General features: G+C 39.5%; 1 protein-coding gene, 1 long non-coding RNA gene and 1 pseudogene across 13 annotated transcripts in view; 1 reads left to right on the top strand and 2 right to left on the bottom strand.

Moving 5' to 3' along the window:
• The window catches only part of LOC141585666 (uncharacterized), a 27,617-nt gene extending 9,738 nt beyond the window's left edge, over positions 1–17,879 (top strand). Inside the window, exons 3-5 of the long non-coding RNA XR_012519279.1 lie at positions 2,144–2,191; positions 16,661–16,816; positions 17,699–17,879. This is a non-coding gene — a long non-coding RNA (uncharacterized LOC141585666). The remainder of the gene's footprint in view (positions 1–2,143; positions 2,192–16,660; positions 16,817–17,698) is intronic.
• On the bottom strand, positions 6,345–13,608 carry LOC141585735 (mediator of RNA polymerase II transcription subunit 28-like; annotated as a pseudogene).
• The window catches only part of ZNF337 (zinc finger protein 337), a 31,320-nt gene continuing 28,485 nt past the window's right edge, over positions 17,004–19,838 (bottom strand). For all 12 annotated transcript variants that reach the window (XM_010330756.3, XM_010330755.3, XM_003942913.4 and 9 more), the window contains one exon: positions 17,004–19,838. In XM_010330756.3, the coding sequence (XP_010329058.1) occupies positions 17,833–19,838 (2,006 nt within the window). In that variant the 3' untranslated portion in view covers positions 17,004–17,832.

Genomic DNA, 19,838 nt, shown 5'->3' with positions numbered 1-19,838 from the left:
TAAGAATAAAGTAGGGAAATATTCATTTGTGGCTATGGATATTTAAATTATTCAATGACAATCCGTTTAGATGTCTTTGCATAGATAATGCAAATTAGATTGCGAATTGCCAGAATTTGGTGCCTGAAAAATATAATTTTAAAATTATTAGGTGAGAACATAATTTTTATTTCCAGCCTCTGTTCAGACACTGAAGAAGACTTAGGTTGGCCAATTCAAGGTCACCTCTTTTTTTTGAATTTGTATTTTGCAACTTCGTTGAGTTTATTTATTAGTTCTAACAGTTTTTTTGTGTAGAATCTTTTCTACATAAAAATCACAAAAAAATTAAGATCATAATTTCAAACAGATGATTTTTTTTTCCTTTCAAAATTGGATACCTTTTCTTTTCCTTGCCTAATTGCTCTGGCTAGAAATTTCAGTACTCTGTTGAATAGAAGTGGTAGAAGTAGACATCCCTGCCTTATTCCTGCTCTTAGAGGAAAAACTTTTGTCTTTCACCATTAAGAATGACATTAGCTGTGGGTTTTTACATATGACCTTTATTATGTTTCCTTTACAGAAACTACCTTCCCATGACATAGTTTCCTTTTATTCCTAGTTTGTTTATTTTTTTTAAATCATAAAGAGGTGTTGAATTTTGCCAAATAATTTTCTTGCATCTGTGGAGATGTTCATGTGGTTTTCTCCCTTCAGTTTGTTAATGTGGTGTATTACATCAATTGATTTTTGTATATTCAATTATCCTTGCATTCCAGGAATAAGTCCCACTTGGTCATGGAGTATAATCCTTTTTATTTTATTTTTATGTATTTGTTTGTTTGTTTATTTGAGACAGGGTCTTGCTTTGTTACCCAGGCTGGAGTGCAGTGGCGTGATCTTGGCTCACTGCAACTTTTGCCTTCTAGGTTTAAGTGATTCTCAAGCTAGGACTAAAGGTGCACACCACCATGCCCAGCTACTTTTCGTATTTTTAGTAGAGATAGAGTTTCGCCATGTTGGCCAGGCTGGTCTCGAACACCTGACGTCAAAGTGATCTGCCTGTGTTTACCTCCCAAAGTGCTGGCATTACAGGTGTAAGCCATTGCTCCCAGCCCAATCTTTTTTAAAAAAGAACGTCTTATTGAGGTATAATTTACATACTTTGAAATTTAACCATGGAAAGTATTCAGTTTGATGAGTTTTAGTGTATACAGTTTTGCAATTATCACCATAATTTAGTTTAGAGCACTTCCTTCACCCCAAAAATTTACTTTGTAGTCATTCTCTATCTAACCTTCCTGCTCCTAGGCAAAACTATATGTTTTCTATTTTTTATAGGTTTGCTTTTCTGCAAATTTAATAAGTAAAATCATACAAATTTGAAGTATTTTATGTCTGGTTTGTTTGCTTAGCATAATTGTTTCCTTTAAAATTTTTATCGATATGTAATAACTATACATATTTATTAAGTACATGTGGTATTTGAATGTATACATACAGCATGAAATTATTAAATTAGAGTACTTAGTATATGTATCACCTCAAATGACTGTTTTTGTGTTGGAAACATTTCAAATCTTCTCTTTTAGCTATTATGACATATACAATATATTGGTGTTAACTATAGTCACCCTACTGTGCTATCAAACACTAGAATATGTTCCTTCTATCTAACTCTATGTTTCTACCCATTAACCAATGCCTTTTCATTCCGCTATGTGTGCCCTGTTCCCAGCGTTTGGGAACTATCATTCTACTTTCTAACTCCATGAGATCAATTTTCTTGTCTCCCACATATGAGTAAGAATATGTGATGTTTCTCTTTCTGTGCCTGGCTTATTTCACTTAACATAATGACCTCCAGTTCCATCCATTTTGCTGTAGATGACAGGATTTAATTATGTTTTTATGGCTGAACAGTATTCTACTGTGTATATATAGCACATTTTATTTATCCTCACCTATTGATGGATCCTTAGGTTGATTCCATGTTTTGGCTATTGTGAACAGTGCTGCAATAAACATTAGGGTGCATGTATTCCTTTTGTATACTGATTTCCTTTTTTTTTTTTTTTTTTTTTTTTGAGAAGGAGTCTCACTCTGTCACCTAGGCTGGAGTGCAGTGGTGTGAATTTGGCTCACTGCAGACTCTGCCTCCCAGGTTCAAGTGATTCTCCTGCCTCAGCCTCCCAAGTAGCTGAGATTGCAGGTGTGCACCACCACACTTGGCTAATTTTTGTATTTTTAGTAGACATGGGATTTCACTATGTTGGCCAGGCTGGTCTTGAACTCCTGATCTCAAATGATCCACCAGCCTTGATGTCCCAAAGTGCTGGGATTAGAGGCATGAGCCACCATACCCGACCTGATTTCCTTTCCTTTGGATAAATACCAAATTGTAGGATTGCTTTATTGTATGGCAGTTCGATTTGTAGTTTTAAAAAGAACCTCTGTATCATTTTCCATGATGGCTGTACTAATTTACATTCCCAGCAGCAGTGTATAAGAATTGCCTTTTCTCTGTACCTTGCCACTATTATTATTATGTTTTGACTTTTTTGGTAATACCCATGCTAACTGGGACAAGAGGGTCTCTCATTGTAACTTGCATTTCCCTGATGATTAGTGAGGTTGAGCATTTTTCTCTATGCTTATTGCCTATTCATATGTCTGTCTTCCTTTGAGACATGTCTGTTCAGATCCTTTGCCACTTTTTTTTTTTTTTTGATAAATAAGACTTTTCATTTGCCACTGTGTTAAGTCTGAACTTTAAACAGATTCTTAGACTGGTGGTTCATATCCATCAGCTTGTTCAAATTTAGCACCTGTCTCATCACCAGTGGCTTTTCCAGAACTACTGCCTTCACCATGAAGCTCCATGAGTTTTCCCAGTTCAAACTTGGGCTTCCTCAGTATTTCTACTTTTCTAACAAAGACATCATGGAGAAGACAAATAGAATGGCAAGCCTTTTTTTATGTCTTTTCCAATGCTGTCTGGAATCCTCATTTAACCTGCATAAATCCTCCTGTAAGATAAGCTATTGTCTTTCTCTCACATGTAAAGGATAGATGATCTGAATTACACAGCCAGATAGTGCTTTGCCACTTTTTAATTGGAGTATTTGTTTGTTTGCTGTTGAGTTGTTTGATTTTCTGGTATATTCTGTATATTAGTCCCTTATAAGATTAATTTTGCAAATATTTTCTTCTATATGTTGTCTCTTCACTCTGTTGATTGTTTCACTTGCTATGCAGAAGCTTTTTAGTTTTATGTAATCCCATTTGTCAATTTTTGGTTTTGTTGCCTGTGATTTTGAGGTCTCAGTCATAAAATCTTAGCCTAGACCAATTCCTGAAGCATTTTCCCTATGTTTGCTTCTAGTAGTTTTCTAATTTCAAGTCCTACACTAAGTCTCGAATCTGTTTTTAGTTGATTTTTTGCATATGGTAAAAGATAGGAGTATAGTTTTACTCTTCTGCATATGGCTGTCCAGTTTTCCTAGTACCATTTATTAGACAGTGTCCTTTCCCCAGTGTATGTTCTTGGTGACTGTTAAAAATCAGTTGGCTGTAAATATATGGATATATTTCTGTGCTGTTTATTCTCTTCATTGGTCTAGTATATATTGAAAGGTTGCTTCCCACTTTGTTCTTTGTGCTTACTACTGCTTTGGCTGTTTGGGATCTTTTATGGTTCCATACAAACTTTAGGAGTGTTTTTTCTATTTTTGTGAAGAATGTCATTGGTAGTTTGATAAGGATTGAGTTAAATTTGTAGATTGTTCTGGGTAGTATAGTCATCTTAACAATATTAATTATTTTGCTCCTTAAGTGTGGGATGTCTGTCCATTTGTGTCCTCAACAATTTTTTTCATCAGTGTGTTTTAGTTTTCATTGCCTAGGTCTTTTACCTCCTTGTTAAATTTTTTCCCAGGTATTCGACTTTTTGTAGCTACTATAATTGGAATTGCTTCTTTGCTTTTTCAACTAGTTCATTATTAGTGTATGGAAATGCAACTGATTTTAGTATGTTGATTTTTGTCTCCTGCAACTTTACTGAATTTGTTTATTCTAAGGTTTTTGGTGAAGTCTTTAGAATTTTCTACATTTAAGATCATGTTGTATGTAAAGAGGGATAACTTGACTTTCTGTTTTCCAATTTGGATGCCTATTTCTTTATCTTGCCTGATTCTAAGACTTCCACTACTGTGTTAATAAGAAAGGTAAAAGTAGGCATTTGATTCCTGTTTTAGTTCTTGGAGGAAAGGCTTTCAGCTTCCACCTATTCATTATGAGGTTAGCTGTGAGTTTATAATATGGGGTCTATATTATGTTGAGGTATGTTTTCTCTATGCCTAATTTGTTGACAGTTTTTATCATGGGATGTTATCTTTTATCAAATGCTTTTCCTGCATCTATTGAGAGGGTCATAGTTTTTATCTTTCAATCTGTGTGATATATCACATTTATTGATTTGCATATGTTCAACCTCTTTTGCTTCCCTGAGGTAGATCCCACTGATCATGATATATCAGAGGTAGATCCCACTGATCATGATATATTATCTTTTTGATGTGTTGATAGGTTCAATTTGATAGTACTCTGTTAAAGATTTTTACTGTGTGTTCATTAGGGACTTTTAAAAAATTTTTTCCTCTTGTTTTCTTAGTACCAGAGTATTGCTGGTCTCATAGATCATATTTGAAAGAATTCCTGCCTCTTCATGTTTTTGGAATAATTTGAAAATTGATGTTAGTTGTTCTTTATAAGTTGAATTTAGCAGCAATGCCATCTGGTCCAAGGTTTTTCACTGTTGGGAGACTTTTTTATGGATTCACTCTCGTTTCTTGTTATTCATCTGTTCAGGTTTTGTATTCCTTTTCTTTCAAGATTGAAAAGTTGCCATTTATTTGAAAAAAAACTTTTGAATTTAATAAGGAAATGTCAATAACTGGTATATACATTAATTAAAAATATTTTCACTGAGGACTAAATAGAGTAGTTCCCAATCTTTCATTCTTTTCCTTTGAAAGAATGCCTAAAACTTAATCCGTTTATTTAGGTGTTTAATCAAGAAATCTAAAGCTGCTAATCAGAGTTGTAAATCACCATTAGATGACTAGGCTAACAACCTTGAGGTCATATAATGTGGGTTTTAAAAGCTTTGTTTAAACTACATTCTAACAGAGGGGATTCATTGGTCTCAGACTATAAATCACAGGTTCATGTGCCAGATACTGTATATACACAGACAAAACTTAGTAATAGGTATCACTTATAAAGATAAATAACATATCGTCCTGGTATATTTAAGGGGAATAATGTCTAATTTTTATGGGTGTACTATTTGTGAGAGGCAGGGAGACAGATACAAATGACTAACTCACAAGGGAGAATCTACCTAAGGGTAATAGAAGAGATAAAAGTCCTGTGCCCTGGGGATGCAGCAGAAAGGGTGCTGGAAGGCTTTAGAGACCATGTGGCATCTAGGTCAGATCAAGACATGAGTGGATGTCAATGTGTTTGGGGAGGGGCCTTCAAGACTGGAGAAAACAAAGTGAACCAAAACACTGAGCCACAGGAATGCTCCCTGCTTTGAAGTAAAGCATTTTTTTTCTGAGTAAAAAGATGTTATATAATAAAAGACTGCATAAAATGCTGGGAAACCTCACTCAACAAGAGCTGGAAACAATGCTTGTGAGTATTTATTAACAGCAGTTCAACAGATAATCTGAGGTGGCCTCTAAATTGAATGAGAGATCAAAATATCTTCCCAAAGGCAGAGGTGGCACATGCTGTTTGTGGAGGTTAAGTAGCCAATGATCACACCTGCAAGCCCACCTCCATTCTGAGACCCCAGTCCCTTGGAATCAGATCCACAACAAAAATCATCCTTAATAGAAAATCTCTCCCCTCCCAAATAAAATTAAAACCATATAAGCAAACAAAACTCAAAAGAGACAATCAGAGCAAGATTTAGTCTTTCACACCTCACCTATGCCCCAACTGCCATGTTACTGAGAACAGGGTCTGTCTCATTACTTAAGTGGATTCATTACTGCAGAAGATGACAAAATTTAGCATATCACTGATTCTATTATGTCCTTCCCTATCAAAAAAAAGTAAACAAACACCCCAACCAAACTCTAGGCATTTTATAAAATACTCAAGACATTAACAGCTTATAAAAATCATGAAAAAATTTAGATAGGAGCATAAAACTAAATAATTCTCTGGCAAAGAGTTCATTCAAAATGCCAAATTTACAAGGGATTTGGGGTAAACTGTTTGCACAGGGTTGCCTCAGATACCAGCCCACTCTTGGGCTGACAGTCTTGGGCTGACAGTCTTGGCCTTTGTACTCAGGTCAGCTTCTGAGGTGCAAGGATGTTGGCAGATGCCTGCTTGAGGTAGGCAGAGGAGCCCTGAGGGCTGCTGGGTGGCATTCTGTACTGCACATTTGATGCCCTTCAGCACCTGTTGCCAATGCCTCCACTTTGTCAAGTGCTTCTGGAACAGTATGTCTTTGTTGTAATTCATTCCTTAGTTCTGATTCATCTTCTTTGGTAACTTGCTCTGGTATCTGAGCAGATAATCACAATCTTTTCTTGTAGGAAAACATTATGTCTGTGTTGCAATATCCAGAAACTCCTAGATATACTGATCAACACCAGTTTGAATTTCTTCCTGATAAGTGCCATTGACATAGTCCTGACTCACCAGAGAAGCAAAGCAAACCTCAAAAGGTAACTCCAACTCATCCACCAGGTACTATTAGAAAGTCTCAGAGCAGGAGGATCCAAGATGACCAAATAGGAACAGCTCTGGAATGCAGTACCCATGAACAACAATGCATAGGGTGAGTGCTCACTGCATTTCCAAACAAGTTTTCACTGCCCACAGACCAGGAGATTTCCAGGCCATAAAGTGCCAAGAGTTTTCAGCATGGCTGTTTCAGCTAGTGCCATGGGTTGGCACACAAACTCACAAAAATCTGTGTGGCCATTTCAACTGGCACCTGGAATGCCTGGGAGACAGGGCTGCCCTTTTAGCTGAAAGGGAGGGGGCTGAGACAGGGAGCCAGGCAATCTGGCTCCACGGGTACCACCCCCCACAAAACAAGCAATCTGAAATGCTCTGGATTAAGAGTTTCACAGCAAGCGCAGCTGGACATGGGATGGTCCAGCTCAGTGGGGGGAAGGGCATCTGCCACTACTGAGGCAGTCTGCCAATACTGAGGCAGCTCACACAGCAGCTGGGCAGAGCCTGTGGCAGCTCAACAACCTCTGCTGGCAGACTGTGACTAGACTACTCTGTGCGGAGCAGGGCATCTATGAAAAATGGCAGCAGCATGTCAGGAACTTATAAATTAAGCTGACCTTCCTAGGACAGAGCACCTGGGAAAATAGGTAGTTATGAGTTCTGCTGCAGACTTAAGGGTACCTGCACAGAACAATGGAGCTCCCAGCATAGCACTTGAGCTCCTATAAGGGATGGACTTTCTCTTCAAGAAGCTCCCTGACACCCGTATACCGAAAGAGACACCTCATAAAGGAGAGCTCAGGCCGACATCTGGTGGGCACACTTCTGGGATGAAGATAACAGAAGAAGAAACTGGCAGCAACACTTACTGTTCTGCAGCTCCTGCAGGTGATTCCCCAGGCAAGCAGGGTCTGGAGTGGACCTCCAGCAGTCCTGCAGCAGAGAGGCCTTACTATTAGAAGGAGAACTAAGAAACAGGAAGAAATAGCTTCAGCATCAACAAAAATGACTTCCACTCAGAGACCCCCACCCGAATGTCACCAACTACAAAGACCACAGGTAGATAAATCTACTAAGATGGGAAGAAACCAGCACAAAAAGGATGAAAACACCAAAAACCAGAATGCCTCTCCTCCAAGGGATCACAACTCTCACCAGCTAGGGATCAAAGGTGGATGGAGAATGAATCTGATGAATTGACAGAAACAGGCTTCAGAAGGTGGGTAAAAACACACTTCTCAGAGCTAAAAGAACATGTGCTAACCCAATGCAAAGAAACTAAGAACCTAGGAAAAAAGTTAGATGAGATGCTAACTAGAATAAACAATTTAGAGAAGAATATAAATGACTTGATGGAGCTGAAAACACAGCATGAAAACTTTATGAATCATACATAAGATTCAATAGCTGAATCAACCAAGCAGAAGAAAGGATATCAGAGATTGAAGATCAACTCAATGAAATAAAATCAGGAGGCAAGAATAGAGAAAAAAAAGACAGAAACAAAATGAACAAAGCCTCTAAGAGATATGGAATTATGTGAAAAGACCTAATCTAGATTTCACTGGTGTACCTGAATGTGATGGAGAATGCATCCAAGCTGGAAAACACTCTTCAGGATATTATCCAGGAGAACTTCCCCAACCTAGCAAGGCAGACCAACATTCAAGTCCAGGAAATACAGAGAACAATACAAAGATATTCCTCAGGAAGAGCAACCCCAAGGCACATAATCGTCAGATTCACCAGGGTTGAAATGAAGGAAAAAATGCTAAGGGCAGCCAGAGATAAAGTTTGGGTTACACACAAAGGGAAGCCCATCAGACTCATGTGGATTTCTTGGCAGAAACCCTACAAGCCAGAAGAGAGCGGGGGCCAATATTCAACATCCTTAAAGAAAAGAACTTTCAGCCTAGAATATCCAGCCAAACTAAGCTTCATAAGCAAAGGATAAATAAAATCCTTTATGGTCAAGCAATTGCTGAGAAATTTTGTCACCACCAGGCCTGCCTTACAAAAGCTCCTGAAAAAAGCACTAAACAAGGAAAGGAACAACCAGTACCAGCCACTCCAAAAACATACCAAATGGTAAAGACCATAGACACTGTGAAGAAACTGCATCAACTAATGGGCAAAACATCCAGCTAGCATCAAAATAGCAGGATCATATTCACACATAACAATATTAACCTTAAATATAAATGGGCTAAATGCCCCAATCAAAATACACAGACTGGCAAACTGGATAAAAAGTCAAGACCGATTGGTGTACTGTATTCAGGAAACCCATCTCATGTGCAGGGACACACATAGGCTAAAAATAAAGGGATAGAGGAAGATTTATCAAGCAAATTGTGAGCAAAAAAAAAGCAGGAGTTCCATCCTAGTCTCTGATAAAATGGACTTTAAACCAACAAAGATAAAAAGAGACAAAGATGGGCATTACATAATGGTAAAAGGATCAATGCATCAAGAAGAGCTAATGATCCTAAATGTATATGCACCCAATACAGGAGCACCCAGGTACATTAAAAAAAAGTTCTTAATGACCTACAAAGAGACTTAGATTCCCACACAATAATAGTGGGAGACTTTAACACACCACTGTCAATATTAGATCAACAAGACAGAAAATTAACAAGGATATCCAGGACTTGAACTCAGATCTGGACCAAGCGGACCTAATAGACAACTACAGTAATCTCCACCCCAAATCCACAGAATATACATTCTCTGCACTGCATTGCACCTACTCTAAAATTGACAACATAATTGGAAGTAAATCACACCTCAGCAAATGCAAAAGAATGGTATCAAAACAGTTTCTCAGACCACAGTGCAATCAAATTAGAACTCATAATAAAGAAACTAAATCAGAATTGCACAACTTCATGGAAACTGAACAACTGGCTCCTGAATGTTGACTGGCTAAACAATGAAATGAAGGCAGAAATAACGGTGTTCTTTGAAACCAATGAGAATGAAGACACAATGTACCAGAATCTCAGGGACACATTTAAAGCAGTGTCTAGAGGGAAATTTATAGCAATAAATGCCCACCAGAGAAGCAAGGAAAGACCTAAAATTGACACCCTATCGTCAAAATTGAAAGAGCTAGAGGAAAAAGATCAAAAAAACCCAAAAGCTAGCAGAAGACAAGAAATAACTAAGATCAGAGCAGAACTGAAGGAGATAGAGACCCTTCAGAATATCAACAAATCCAGGAGCTTGTTTTTTGAAAATATCAACAAAATAGACCACTAGCCAGATTAATAAAAAAGAAAAGAGCAAAGAATCAAATAGATGCAATAAAAAATGATAAAGGAGATATCAACACTGATTCCCCAGAAATACAAACTACCATCGGAGATTACTACAAACAACTCTATGCCATCAGAGATTACTACAAACCCACATAAACCAGTAAACCTGGAAGAAATAGATAAATTCCTGAACACTTGCACCCTCCCAAGCCTAAGCCAGGAAGAAGTTGAAACCTTGAACAGACCAATAACAAGGGCTGAAGTTGAGGCAGCCATTAATAGCCTACCAAGCAAAAAAAGCCCAGGTCCAGACGGGTTCACAGATGAATTTTACCAGACGTACAAAGAGGAGCTTGTACCATTCCTTCTGAAACTATTCCAAACCATACAAAAAGAAGGAATCCATCCAAAATCATTTAATGAGACCAACATCATCCTGATACCAAAACCCATCAGAGACTCAACAAAAAAAGAAAACTACAGGCCAATATTTATGATGAACATATATGCAAAAATCTTCAATAAAATGCTGGCAAACTGATTGCAACAGCACATCAAAAAGCTTATCCATCATGATCAAGTAGGCTTCTTCCCAAGGATGCAAGGCTGGTTCAGCATACGCAAGTCTGTAAACGTAATTCACCACATAAATGGAACCAAAGACAAAAACCACATGATTATCTCAATAGATGCAGAGAAGGCCTTCGACAAAATTCAACAGCCCTTTTTGCTAAAAACTCTCAATAAACTAGGTATTGATGGAACGTTATCTGAAAATAATAAAAGCTATTTACAACAAACCTACAGGCAATATCATACTGAATGGACAAAAACTGGAAGCATTCCCTTTGAAATTCAGTGATAGACAAGGATGCCCTCTCTCACCACTCATATTCAATGTAGTATTGGAAGTTCTAGCTAGAGCAATTAGGCAAGAGAAAAAAAAGTATTCAATTAGGAAAGGAGGAAGTCAAATTATTTCTATTTACAGATGACATTATTGTATATTTAGAAGACCCTATCATCTCAGCCCAAAATCTCCTTAGACTGATAAGGAACATCAACAAAATCTCAGGATATAAAATCAATATGCAGAAATCTCAAGCATTTCTATACACCAATAACAAACTAACAGAGAGCCAAACCATGAGTGAACTCCCATTCACAATTGCTACAAAGAGAATAAAATACCTAGGAATATAACTAACAAGGATGCAAAAGACCCCTTCAAGGAGAACTACAAATCACTGCTCAATGTAATAAGAGAGGACACAAACAGGTGGAGAAACATTACATGCTCATGGTTAGGAAGAATCAATATCGTGGAAATGGCCATACTGGCCAAAGTAATTTATAGATTCAATGCTATCCCCATCAAGCTACCAATGACCTTCTTTGCAGAACTGGAAAAAGCTACCTTAAACTTCATATGAAACCAAAAGAGAGCTCACATAGCCAAGACAATCCTAAGCAAAAACAATGAAGCCAGAGGCATCACACTACCTGATTTCAAACTATACTACAATGCTACAGTAATCAAAACAGCATAGTACTGGTACCAAAACAGAGATATAGAACAATGGGATAGAACAGAGGCCTTGGAAGCAATGCCACACGTCTACAACCATTTGATCTTTGACAAACCAGAGAAAAGGAATGGGGAAAGGATTCCCTGTTTAATAAATGGTGTTGGGAAAATTGGCTAGAAATGTGCAGAAAGCAGAAACTGGACCCCTTCCTGACACCTTACACTAAAATTAACTCTAGATGGATTAAAGACTTAAACATAAGACCTAACACCATAAAAACCCTAGAAGAAAACCTAAGCAAAATCATTCAGGACATAGGCATAGGCAGGGACTTCATGCCTAAAACACCAAAAGCATTGGCAACAAAAGCCAGACTAGACAAATGGGACCTAATGAAACTCCAGAGCTTCTGTACAGCAAAAGAAACAATCATTAGAGTGAACCAGCAACCAACAGAATGAGAAAAAATTTTTGCAATCTACCCATTTGACAAAGGGATAATATCCAGAATCTACAAAGAACTAAAACAGATTTACAAGAAAAAAACAAACCCATTCAAAAGTGGGCGAAGGATATGAACAGACACATTTCAAAAGAAGACATATACGAGGCCAAAAAACATATAAAAAATACTCATCATCACTGGTCATTAGAGAAATGCAAATCAAAACCACATTGAGATACCATCTCACATCAGTTAGAATGGCAAACATTAAAAATTCTGGAGACAACAGATGCTGGAGAGGATGTGGAGAAATAGGAACACTTTTACACTGTTATTGGGAGTGTAAATTAGTTCAACCATTGTGGAAGACAGTGTGGTGATTCCTCAAGGACCTAGAAATAGAAACTCCATTTGACCCAGCAATCCCATTTCTGGGTATATATCCAAAGGATTTTAAATCCTTTTATTATAAAGACACATGCACATGAATGTTCATTGCAGCACTGTTTACAAAAGTAAATACCTGGAACCAATCCAAATGCCCATCAATGATAAACTGGACAGGGAAAATGTGGCACATATACACCATGGAATACTATGCAGTCATAAAAAACTATTAGTTCTTGTCCTTTGTAGGGACATGGATGAATCTGGAAACCGTCATTCTCAGCAAAGTGACAGAAGAACAGAAAATCAAACACTGCATGTTTTCACTCATAGGTGGATGTTGAACAATGAAAACACATAGATACAGGGAGGGGAGCATCACACACTGGGGTCTGTTGTGGGGGGAATAGGGGAGGGACAGCAGAGTTTAGGGAGTTTGGGGAGGGATAACATGGGGAGAACTACCAGATATAGGTGACAAGGGGATACAGGCAGCAAACTACATTGCCATGTATGTACCTATGCAACAATCCTGTGTGATCTACACATGTACCCCAGAACCTATAGTGCAATTATATATATATATATAGAAAGTCTCAGAGCATCTGGTGCTGCTTGAAGAAGTGAAGCCTGGCCCCAGAATTCCAATGGGAGTGGTGAGGGCCCTGGTAGCTGCCAAGAGAACATACCACCTAGTGAAGCCACTGTATCTGGAATGTCCTATATTTCATGACTCAGTTTTATTATGTAAAATTCATATAGGAATTTATTAATTTCCTCTACGTTTTCCACTTTGTTAATGTGTAGTTGTTCATAAGAGTCTCTAGTGATCCTTTGCATTTTTGTGGAATCAGTTGTAATGTTTCCTTTTTCATTTCTATTTATTTGAGTCTTTTTATTCGTGTCTAGTCTGGCTAGCAGTTTACTGATTTTCTTTATCTTTTTTTTTTTTTAAACTTTTCCTGTTATTGTTTTCTTGCAGATTTTGTCTCTGTTTTGTTTTATTCTGCTCTGATCTTTATTATGTCTTTGTTTTACTAATTAGGGGTTTGCTTTTTCTTTCCTTGAGGTATCTCATTAGCTTATTTGAAGTCTTTCTGCTTTTAAATCTAGGTATTTATTGTTATAAACCTCCCATATGGCAATGCTTCTGTTGTATCCCATAGGTTTTAAGACGTGAATTTCCAATATTTTTTACTTGAAGAAATGTTTTTAGTTTCTTAATTTCTTCATTGACCATCATTCAGGAATATGTTGTTTAATTTCCATGTACCTGTACAGTTTCTGTAGTTCCTCATTATTGATTTCTAGTTTTATTCCATTGTTATTTGAGAAGATACTAGATGTGATTTCAATTTTTTAAAATTTGTTGAGGCCAGGCTTGGTGGTTCACGCCTATAATCCTAGTGCTTTCAGAAGCTGAGGGTCCTCAAGTGGGAGGATCGCTTGAGAACAGGAGTTTGAGACCAGACTGGGCAACATAGTGAGAGATTGTCTCACATAGTGAAAATTAGCTAGGCATTGTGGTGTGCACCTATAGTTCTACCTACTTGGGAAGGTGAAGAGGGGATCATCTGAGTGTAGGAGTTTAAGGCTGCAGTGAGCTATGATTACAGCACTGCACTCCTGCCTGGATGATAGAGCAAGACCCTGTCTGAGAAGAATGTGTGTTTTACAGCTGTTGGAAGAAAGATTCTGAAAATGGCTGTTAGGTCCATTTGGTATAAAGTGCAGTTTAAATCTAATGTTTGTTGAGTTTCTGTTTGGATGAGCTGTCCAATGCTAACAGTGGAATGTTGAAGTCCTCAATGATTATTGCATTGGAATCTTTCTTTTTATAGTGAATACTATTTGCTTTATGTCTCTCAGTGCTCTGTTGTTAGGTGTATATAAATATATATATATATATATATATATATATAATATATATATATATATATATATTTATATATATATATTTACAGTTGTTATCTACTCTTACACTCTGGTAGCATTTTTACTATGAAGTGAATCTCCTGGGTTGGATGTTATATTACTTGGTATTTCATGTCTTTGGATCATGCATGAATAATAGTGCTGACTGAGCCTTATAGGACTAGGAAGGCAAATTCATGTTTGGAATAGGTATTTATCCCTGTGAGGTTGAACAACTGTTTTTTTAGAGGCTGGAAGGAGGCTGATGTAGTCAATTTGTCCCCAAGCAAGGAGTTTATTTTCTTGAGGAATAATGCCATATTAGGGACTCAACTTTCTGCTGATACATGCTGGGTAGTTCTTGGCAATTCTTTAGGTATTTCCTCCTTTATCTAGACCAACTCTTGTGCATGGGGTTATACTTAGATATAATCATAATTACTGTCCTGGTCGCTGGGAGAGGAGGTTGGGCCAGCTCCTAGGTGAGCAGCACCTATTCCCTTGTGATAAAAGGGTAAGCTACATAATTTGCAGGTATAGTACAAAATGAAAATATGGGGGTCTTTGTTCAAAAGGTAGAGGAAAACATGCCATAAAATAACTTAAAGTTTCTTTTCTTCTGTGGTCCTTTCCTCTTGCTTAGGTGTTTTAAATAATATATATAAGGCTGGGCACTGTAGCTCACACCTGTAATCCCAGCACTTTGGGAGGCCGAGGCAGGTAGATCAGGAGGTCAGGAGTTCGAGACTGGTCTGGCCAATATGGTGAAACCTCATCTCTACTAAAAATACAAAACTTAACTGGGCATGGTAGTGTGCACCTGTAGTCTCAGCTACTTGGGAGGCTGAGGCAGGAGAATTACTTGAACCCGGGAAGCAAAGGTTGCAGTGAGCTGAGATTGCACCACTGCAGTCCAGCCTGAGTGACAGAGCGAGACTCCATCTCTCCCTCCCTCCCTCCCTCCTCCCTTCCCCCCCCCACACCTTTCTTGTCCATCATTATATTGTACATTGCCCATTTAAATCAGCACCACTAGTGAAATGATGTAATTCCAACTCTGTTCCTTCTATTAGGATGTTTTTTAGAACTTTAGAAATGTTGCAGAAACTAATTCAACCTTTTGTTTTTTGTTTTTATACAAGGTCTCCCTCTGTTGCCCAAGCTTGAGTACAGTGGCACAATCACAGCTCACTGCAGCCTCAACTTCCCAGGCTTCAGATGATCCTCCCTTCTCAGCCTCCCAAGTAGCTCAGACTACAGGCATGTCCTACCACACGTGGCTAATTTTTTGTAGAGACAGGCTTTTGCCGCGTTGGCCAGGCTGGTCTTGAACTCATGTGCTCAAGCGATCCACCCACCTTGGCGTCCCAAAATGTTGTGATTATAGGCATGAACTACTGTTTCTGGTGTCTAATTCAACTGCTTTACTTTGCTTCTCCATATGCACATTCTATCAGTGCACTTTAACTTCAGATTGAGTAAGAAACAGAGAAAAAGTAGTTATGAGTTGTTTTATGTTTCCAATCCCTTCTGTGTGATAATTTTCAACACAAGTGGTTGGCTAATATAAGGAACTTGAGCAGAAAATGCGTTGACAGGGCTCCTTGGCTGTTTATGCTTAGGATGTTGTCTTCTTTCTGAGTTCAAATCAAATTCTAGGTCCAAATGAACAGTGGTATTTCTTGGGGATGTCAAAGTCCCTAATTACTCACATGTAAATATGTTTAATATGGAAGAGGAGCACAGAATTCCAGTGAACCCACAATGTGCAGTGAAACTCAGAGTGAATATGAGGGAAGTTATGGAAGTTGAAGGGTATGCATCAAAAATACCACTTAAAAAAGGATAGGCCTATCATGTGTTATCTCCCCTGCTCTGGACAAAGGGTTGTGTGCAGCTATTTATGTCACATGCTCATTAAGCTGGCCTTAACTGTGAAGGTTCTGTGGTAATGAATGGTGGAAATGCTATCAATAAGGAAGGATGGGCCACCTCTACACACCCAGATGGTCTGTGGCTGGGAGCATGGCAGAGGCAATCCTTGGGCATCCATGGAGATGTTTGTATCATTTTTCAGGATCCCAAAGTTTCCTCACAAAAGGTCTGACCTTTACAAAATAGACATGCATTGGCTGAGCATTCCAACATCCTTGTAGAGCTCTGCAACTCTCACTTCAAGGCCTTCAGTCCACATATTTGGGCAATGATTCTGCCTTCTATCCAAGGAGATAAAGGCCTTGTAAGCACTCACCAAGGAATTCTGGTTTACTTAGCCATTAACTGTATGCTAATGACTGAATGAAGTCTTCAGTTTCTCAGGGTCCTTCTGTAGGTAGTAATGCAGATCAGCAATAATCAGTCTATTCTGCTCTTTGTAGGCATTTTCCCTACATTTTCAAAGACCTGCTTCATCATGTCTTCCACAGCATTCCCTATCATTGAGGCATTTTCTCAGGAAATCACCTGTGAAATATTTTGCAGCTAACCACCTACCTGTGCCCCACCAGCCAACCTGCTCTACTCCTGCCAGGCAGGTGAGTGGTCCCCAGATCCCTATTTTACCACCTGTTTTGTCAGACTGTTCTTGGTATCAGTTGGGTTGGAGGGAGTTCTCTGCAAAGACCAATATGAGACTCCATGTACAGAGACTGTATGTGAGAGAATGTTGAGGGGACAAGTTACTTAGTCTATGTGAGCTGTTGTAACAAAATACCACTTACCAGGAAATGTATAAAGAGAACTTTATTTTCCTAGAGTTCGGGAGGCTGGGAAGTTCAACATCATAACATCGGTAGGGAGGGATTATGTTGAGGGATTATGTTTGTTTCCAAGATGATGCCTTCATGCTGCACCTTTTGGAGGGGAGGAGCATTATGTCCTCACAGAGCAGAAAATAGAAGGGCCACCGGGACAAATTCCCTCTATCAAGGCTTTTCATAAGAGCACCTGATCCCATTCACAAAAGCTCTCTTCATGACTTGACTTAATCACTTCCCAAAGGCCCCACCTCCTAATACTGTGACACTGTTTCAACAGTAAACAGTTTATGTAGAGTTTCGACATAAATTAAGGAGGGGACAAAAACATTCAAACCATAGTGTCAAGGAAGGATGGGAGAGCAGCCAGAGGGAAGGACAGTACAAGAGGAGGTTTGTTGGAGGCTTAAATTGCTTGCAGTCTAAGGAGGTTGGGGAGGGTGTCAGTAATAGGCCTCCCTTGGTATCCCTGCTTTGCAGTCACTGGCTAAGAGCAGTCCTTGGAAAGCCTGACACAAATACAATAATATGTGCTCAGTAGGAAAGAGACCACATTTCCTCAATAGCCCAGGTAATGCCCTCCCCTCAGCTGGCATCTCTGTTCCCCAAACATGGACCTCTTTTTGCCGAATCTCTTGGGGATGTGTGGGTTGAGTTCAGGTTATCTGTAGCTTTCTAGATTATGTCTGCCTTTGTTTTATCTTCAGGAATAAGTTATGCAGCCATGACTAAAGCATGTAACAAAGTAATGTTACCCTCCTGAATGTGGCCTCACTGGCTGGTGAGATATGACTTCAAGATGACGCCTCACCCACACTCCCTGTACAAAAACGCTTCTCACGTATGTGTCTCTTCAAGTGCTTACTGTAGTATGACTTATTGCTAAACTTTCGTCCACACTCTTGGCATTCATAAGGCCTCTCTCCTGTGTGTATTCTCTCATGCACAGTGAGATCTGACTTACTGGTATAGCCTCGCTTACACTCCTTGCACACAAAAGGCTTCTCCTTTGAGTGTATCCGCCAGTGATGTCTGGTGAGACTCCTCTTCCAGCTGAAGCCTTGCCCACACACATTACACATGAAGGGCTTCTCCCCTGAGTGAGTCCTCTGGTGTGTGAGAAGGTTTCCCTTCCAATTGAAGCCTCGCCCACACTCCTTGCATACAAAAGGCTGCTTGCCAGAATGTGCAAGCTGGTGTTTTACAAGGTTTGACTTCCAGATGAATCCTTGCCCACATTCACTACAGATGAAAGGCTTCTCCCCCGAGTGCGTCTTCTGGTGGAAGAGAAGAGTTGATTTTAGGATGAAGCCTCGCCCGCAATCCTTGCAATTAAATGGCCTTTCCCCTGAGTGTGTCCACTGATGTCTAAGAAGATTTGCCTTCAAACTAAAACTTTTCTCACACTGCTTGCACATGAAGGGCTTCTCTCCTGAGTGTGTCCTTTGATGTATGGTGAGATTTGGCTTCAAAGTAAAGCCTCGCCCACAATCCCTGCAGAAGAAACGTTTCTCACCCAAGTGTGCCCTCAGGTGCTTGTTATAGGAGGACTTATCTCGAAACCTTCGCCCACACTCCCGACATCCATAAGGCTTCTCCTCTGAGTGTGTCCTCTGGTGTAAAGTGAAGGTTGACTTTTGGATAAAGCCTCGCCCACATTCCTTGCACACAAAAGGTTTCTCCTCTGAGTGTGTGATCTCATGTTTCACAAGAGTTGACTTCTGAATAAATCCTTGCCCACATTCTCTACAAACAAAAGGTTTCTCCCCTGAATGTGTTCTCTGGTGGTAGACGAGAGTTGACTTCTGGCTAAAGCTTCGCCCACAATCCTTGCACAAAAAAGGCTTCTCCCCTGAGTGTGTTCTCTGGTGTCTGAGGAGACTTCCTTTCACGCTAAAACTTTGCTCACACTGCCTGCACGCGAAGGGCTTCTCCCCTGAGTGTGTCCTCTGGTGTGTGATGAGGTGTGACTTATTGCTAAAGCCTCGGCCACACTCCTGGCATCTGTAAGGCTTCTCTCCTGAGTGTATTCTCTTGTGCACAACGAAGTATGACTTATTGGTATAGCCTCGCCCACACTCCTTGCAAACAAAAGGCTTCTCCCCTGAATGCGCCTTCAAGTGCTTGTTGTATGAGGACTTATCATTAAATCGTCGCCCACACTCCTGGCATCCATAAGGCTTTTCTCCTGTGTGTGTTCTTTCATGCACAGTGAGGTATGACTTACTGGTATAGCCTCGTCCACACACCTTGCACAGAAAAGGCTTCTCTCCTGAGTGTGTCCTCTGGTGTCTGAGGAGATTTGCCTTGAGGCTGAAGCCTCGCCCACACTCACTGCACAAATAGGACTTCTCTCCCGTGTGTGTCTTCTGGTGCAAGAGCAATGCTGACTCATCTCTAAAGCCCTGGTGACACTCCCTGCATGTAAAAAGCTTCTGCCTGGAATGTGCTTTTTTGTGTATGATTACTATTATCTTCTGGCTGAAGTCTTGCCCACCCTCTGCACACTTGAATGCTCCCCATCTTGAATTTTCTATTCCTTTCAATACTTTGTCTATTTCTGTAGGATTTTCCCTCTGGCCTTGACTAGACACAATTTCCACTACACTATTCCTCCTCCTTGAGCTTACTGCATGTCTTAGGGTTGGGCTGGAAAATGCCATGGGCTTAGAGCCTTTTTCTTTCTCTTGACCTTCAACTGTGTCACTCTGGCAGCTTTGATCAGAAAATTGTAGTTGGTGTTGCCTCTGGTGTGCTAGTCCAAGATTCTTGGGTGGCAGGACACATTCTGCATATATTC

This window comes from Saimiri boliviensis, chromosome 9, assembly GCF_048565385.1.
Source record: "Saimiri boliviensis isolate mSaiBol1 chromosome 9, mSaiBol1.pri, whole genome shotgun sequence".
Classification (NCBI taxonomy): domain Eukaryota; kingdom Metazoa; phylum Chordata; class Mammalia; order Primates; family Cebidae; genus Saimiri; species Saimiri boliviensis.
The sequence above is the reverse complement of the archived record's forward strand: the minus strand, read 5'-3'. Positions and strand labels throughout refer to the sequence as shown.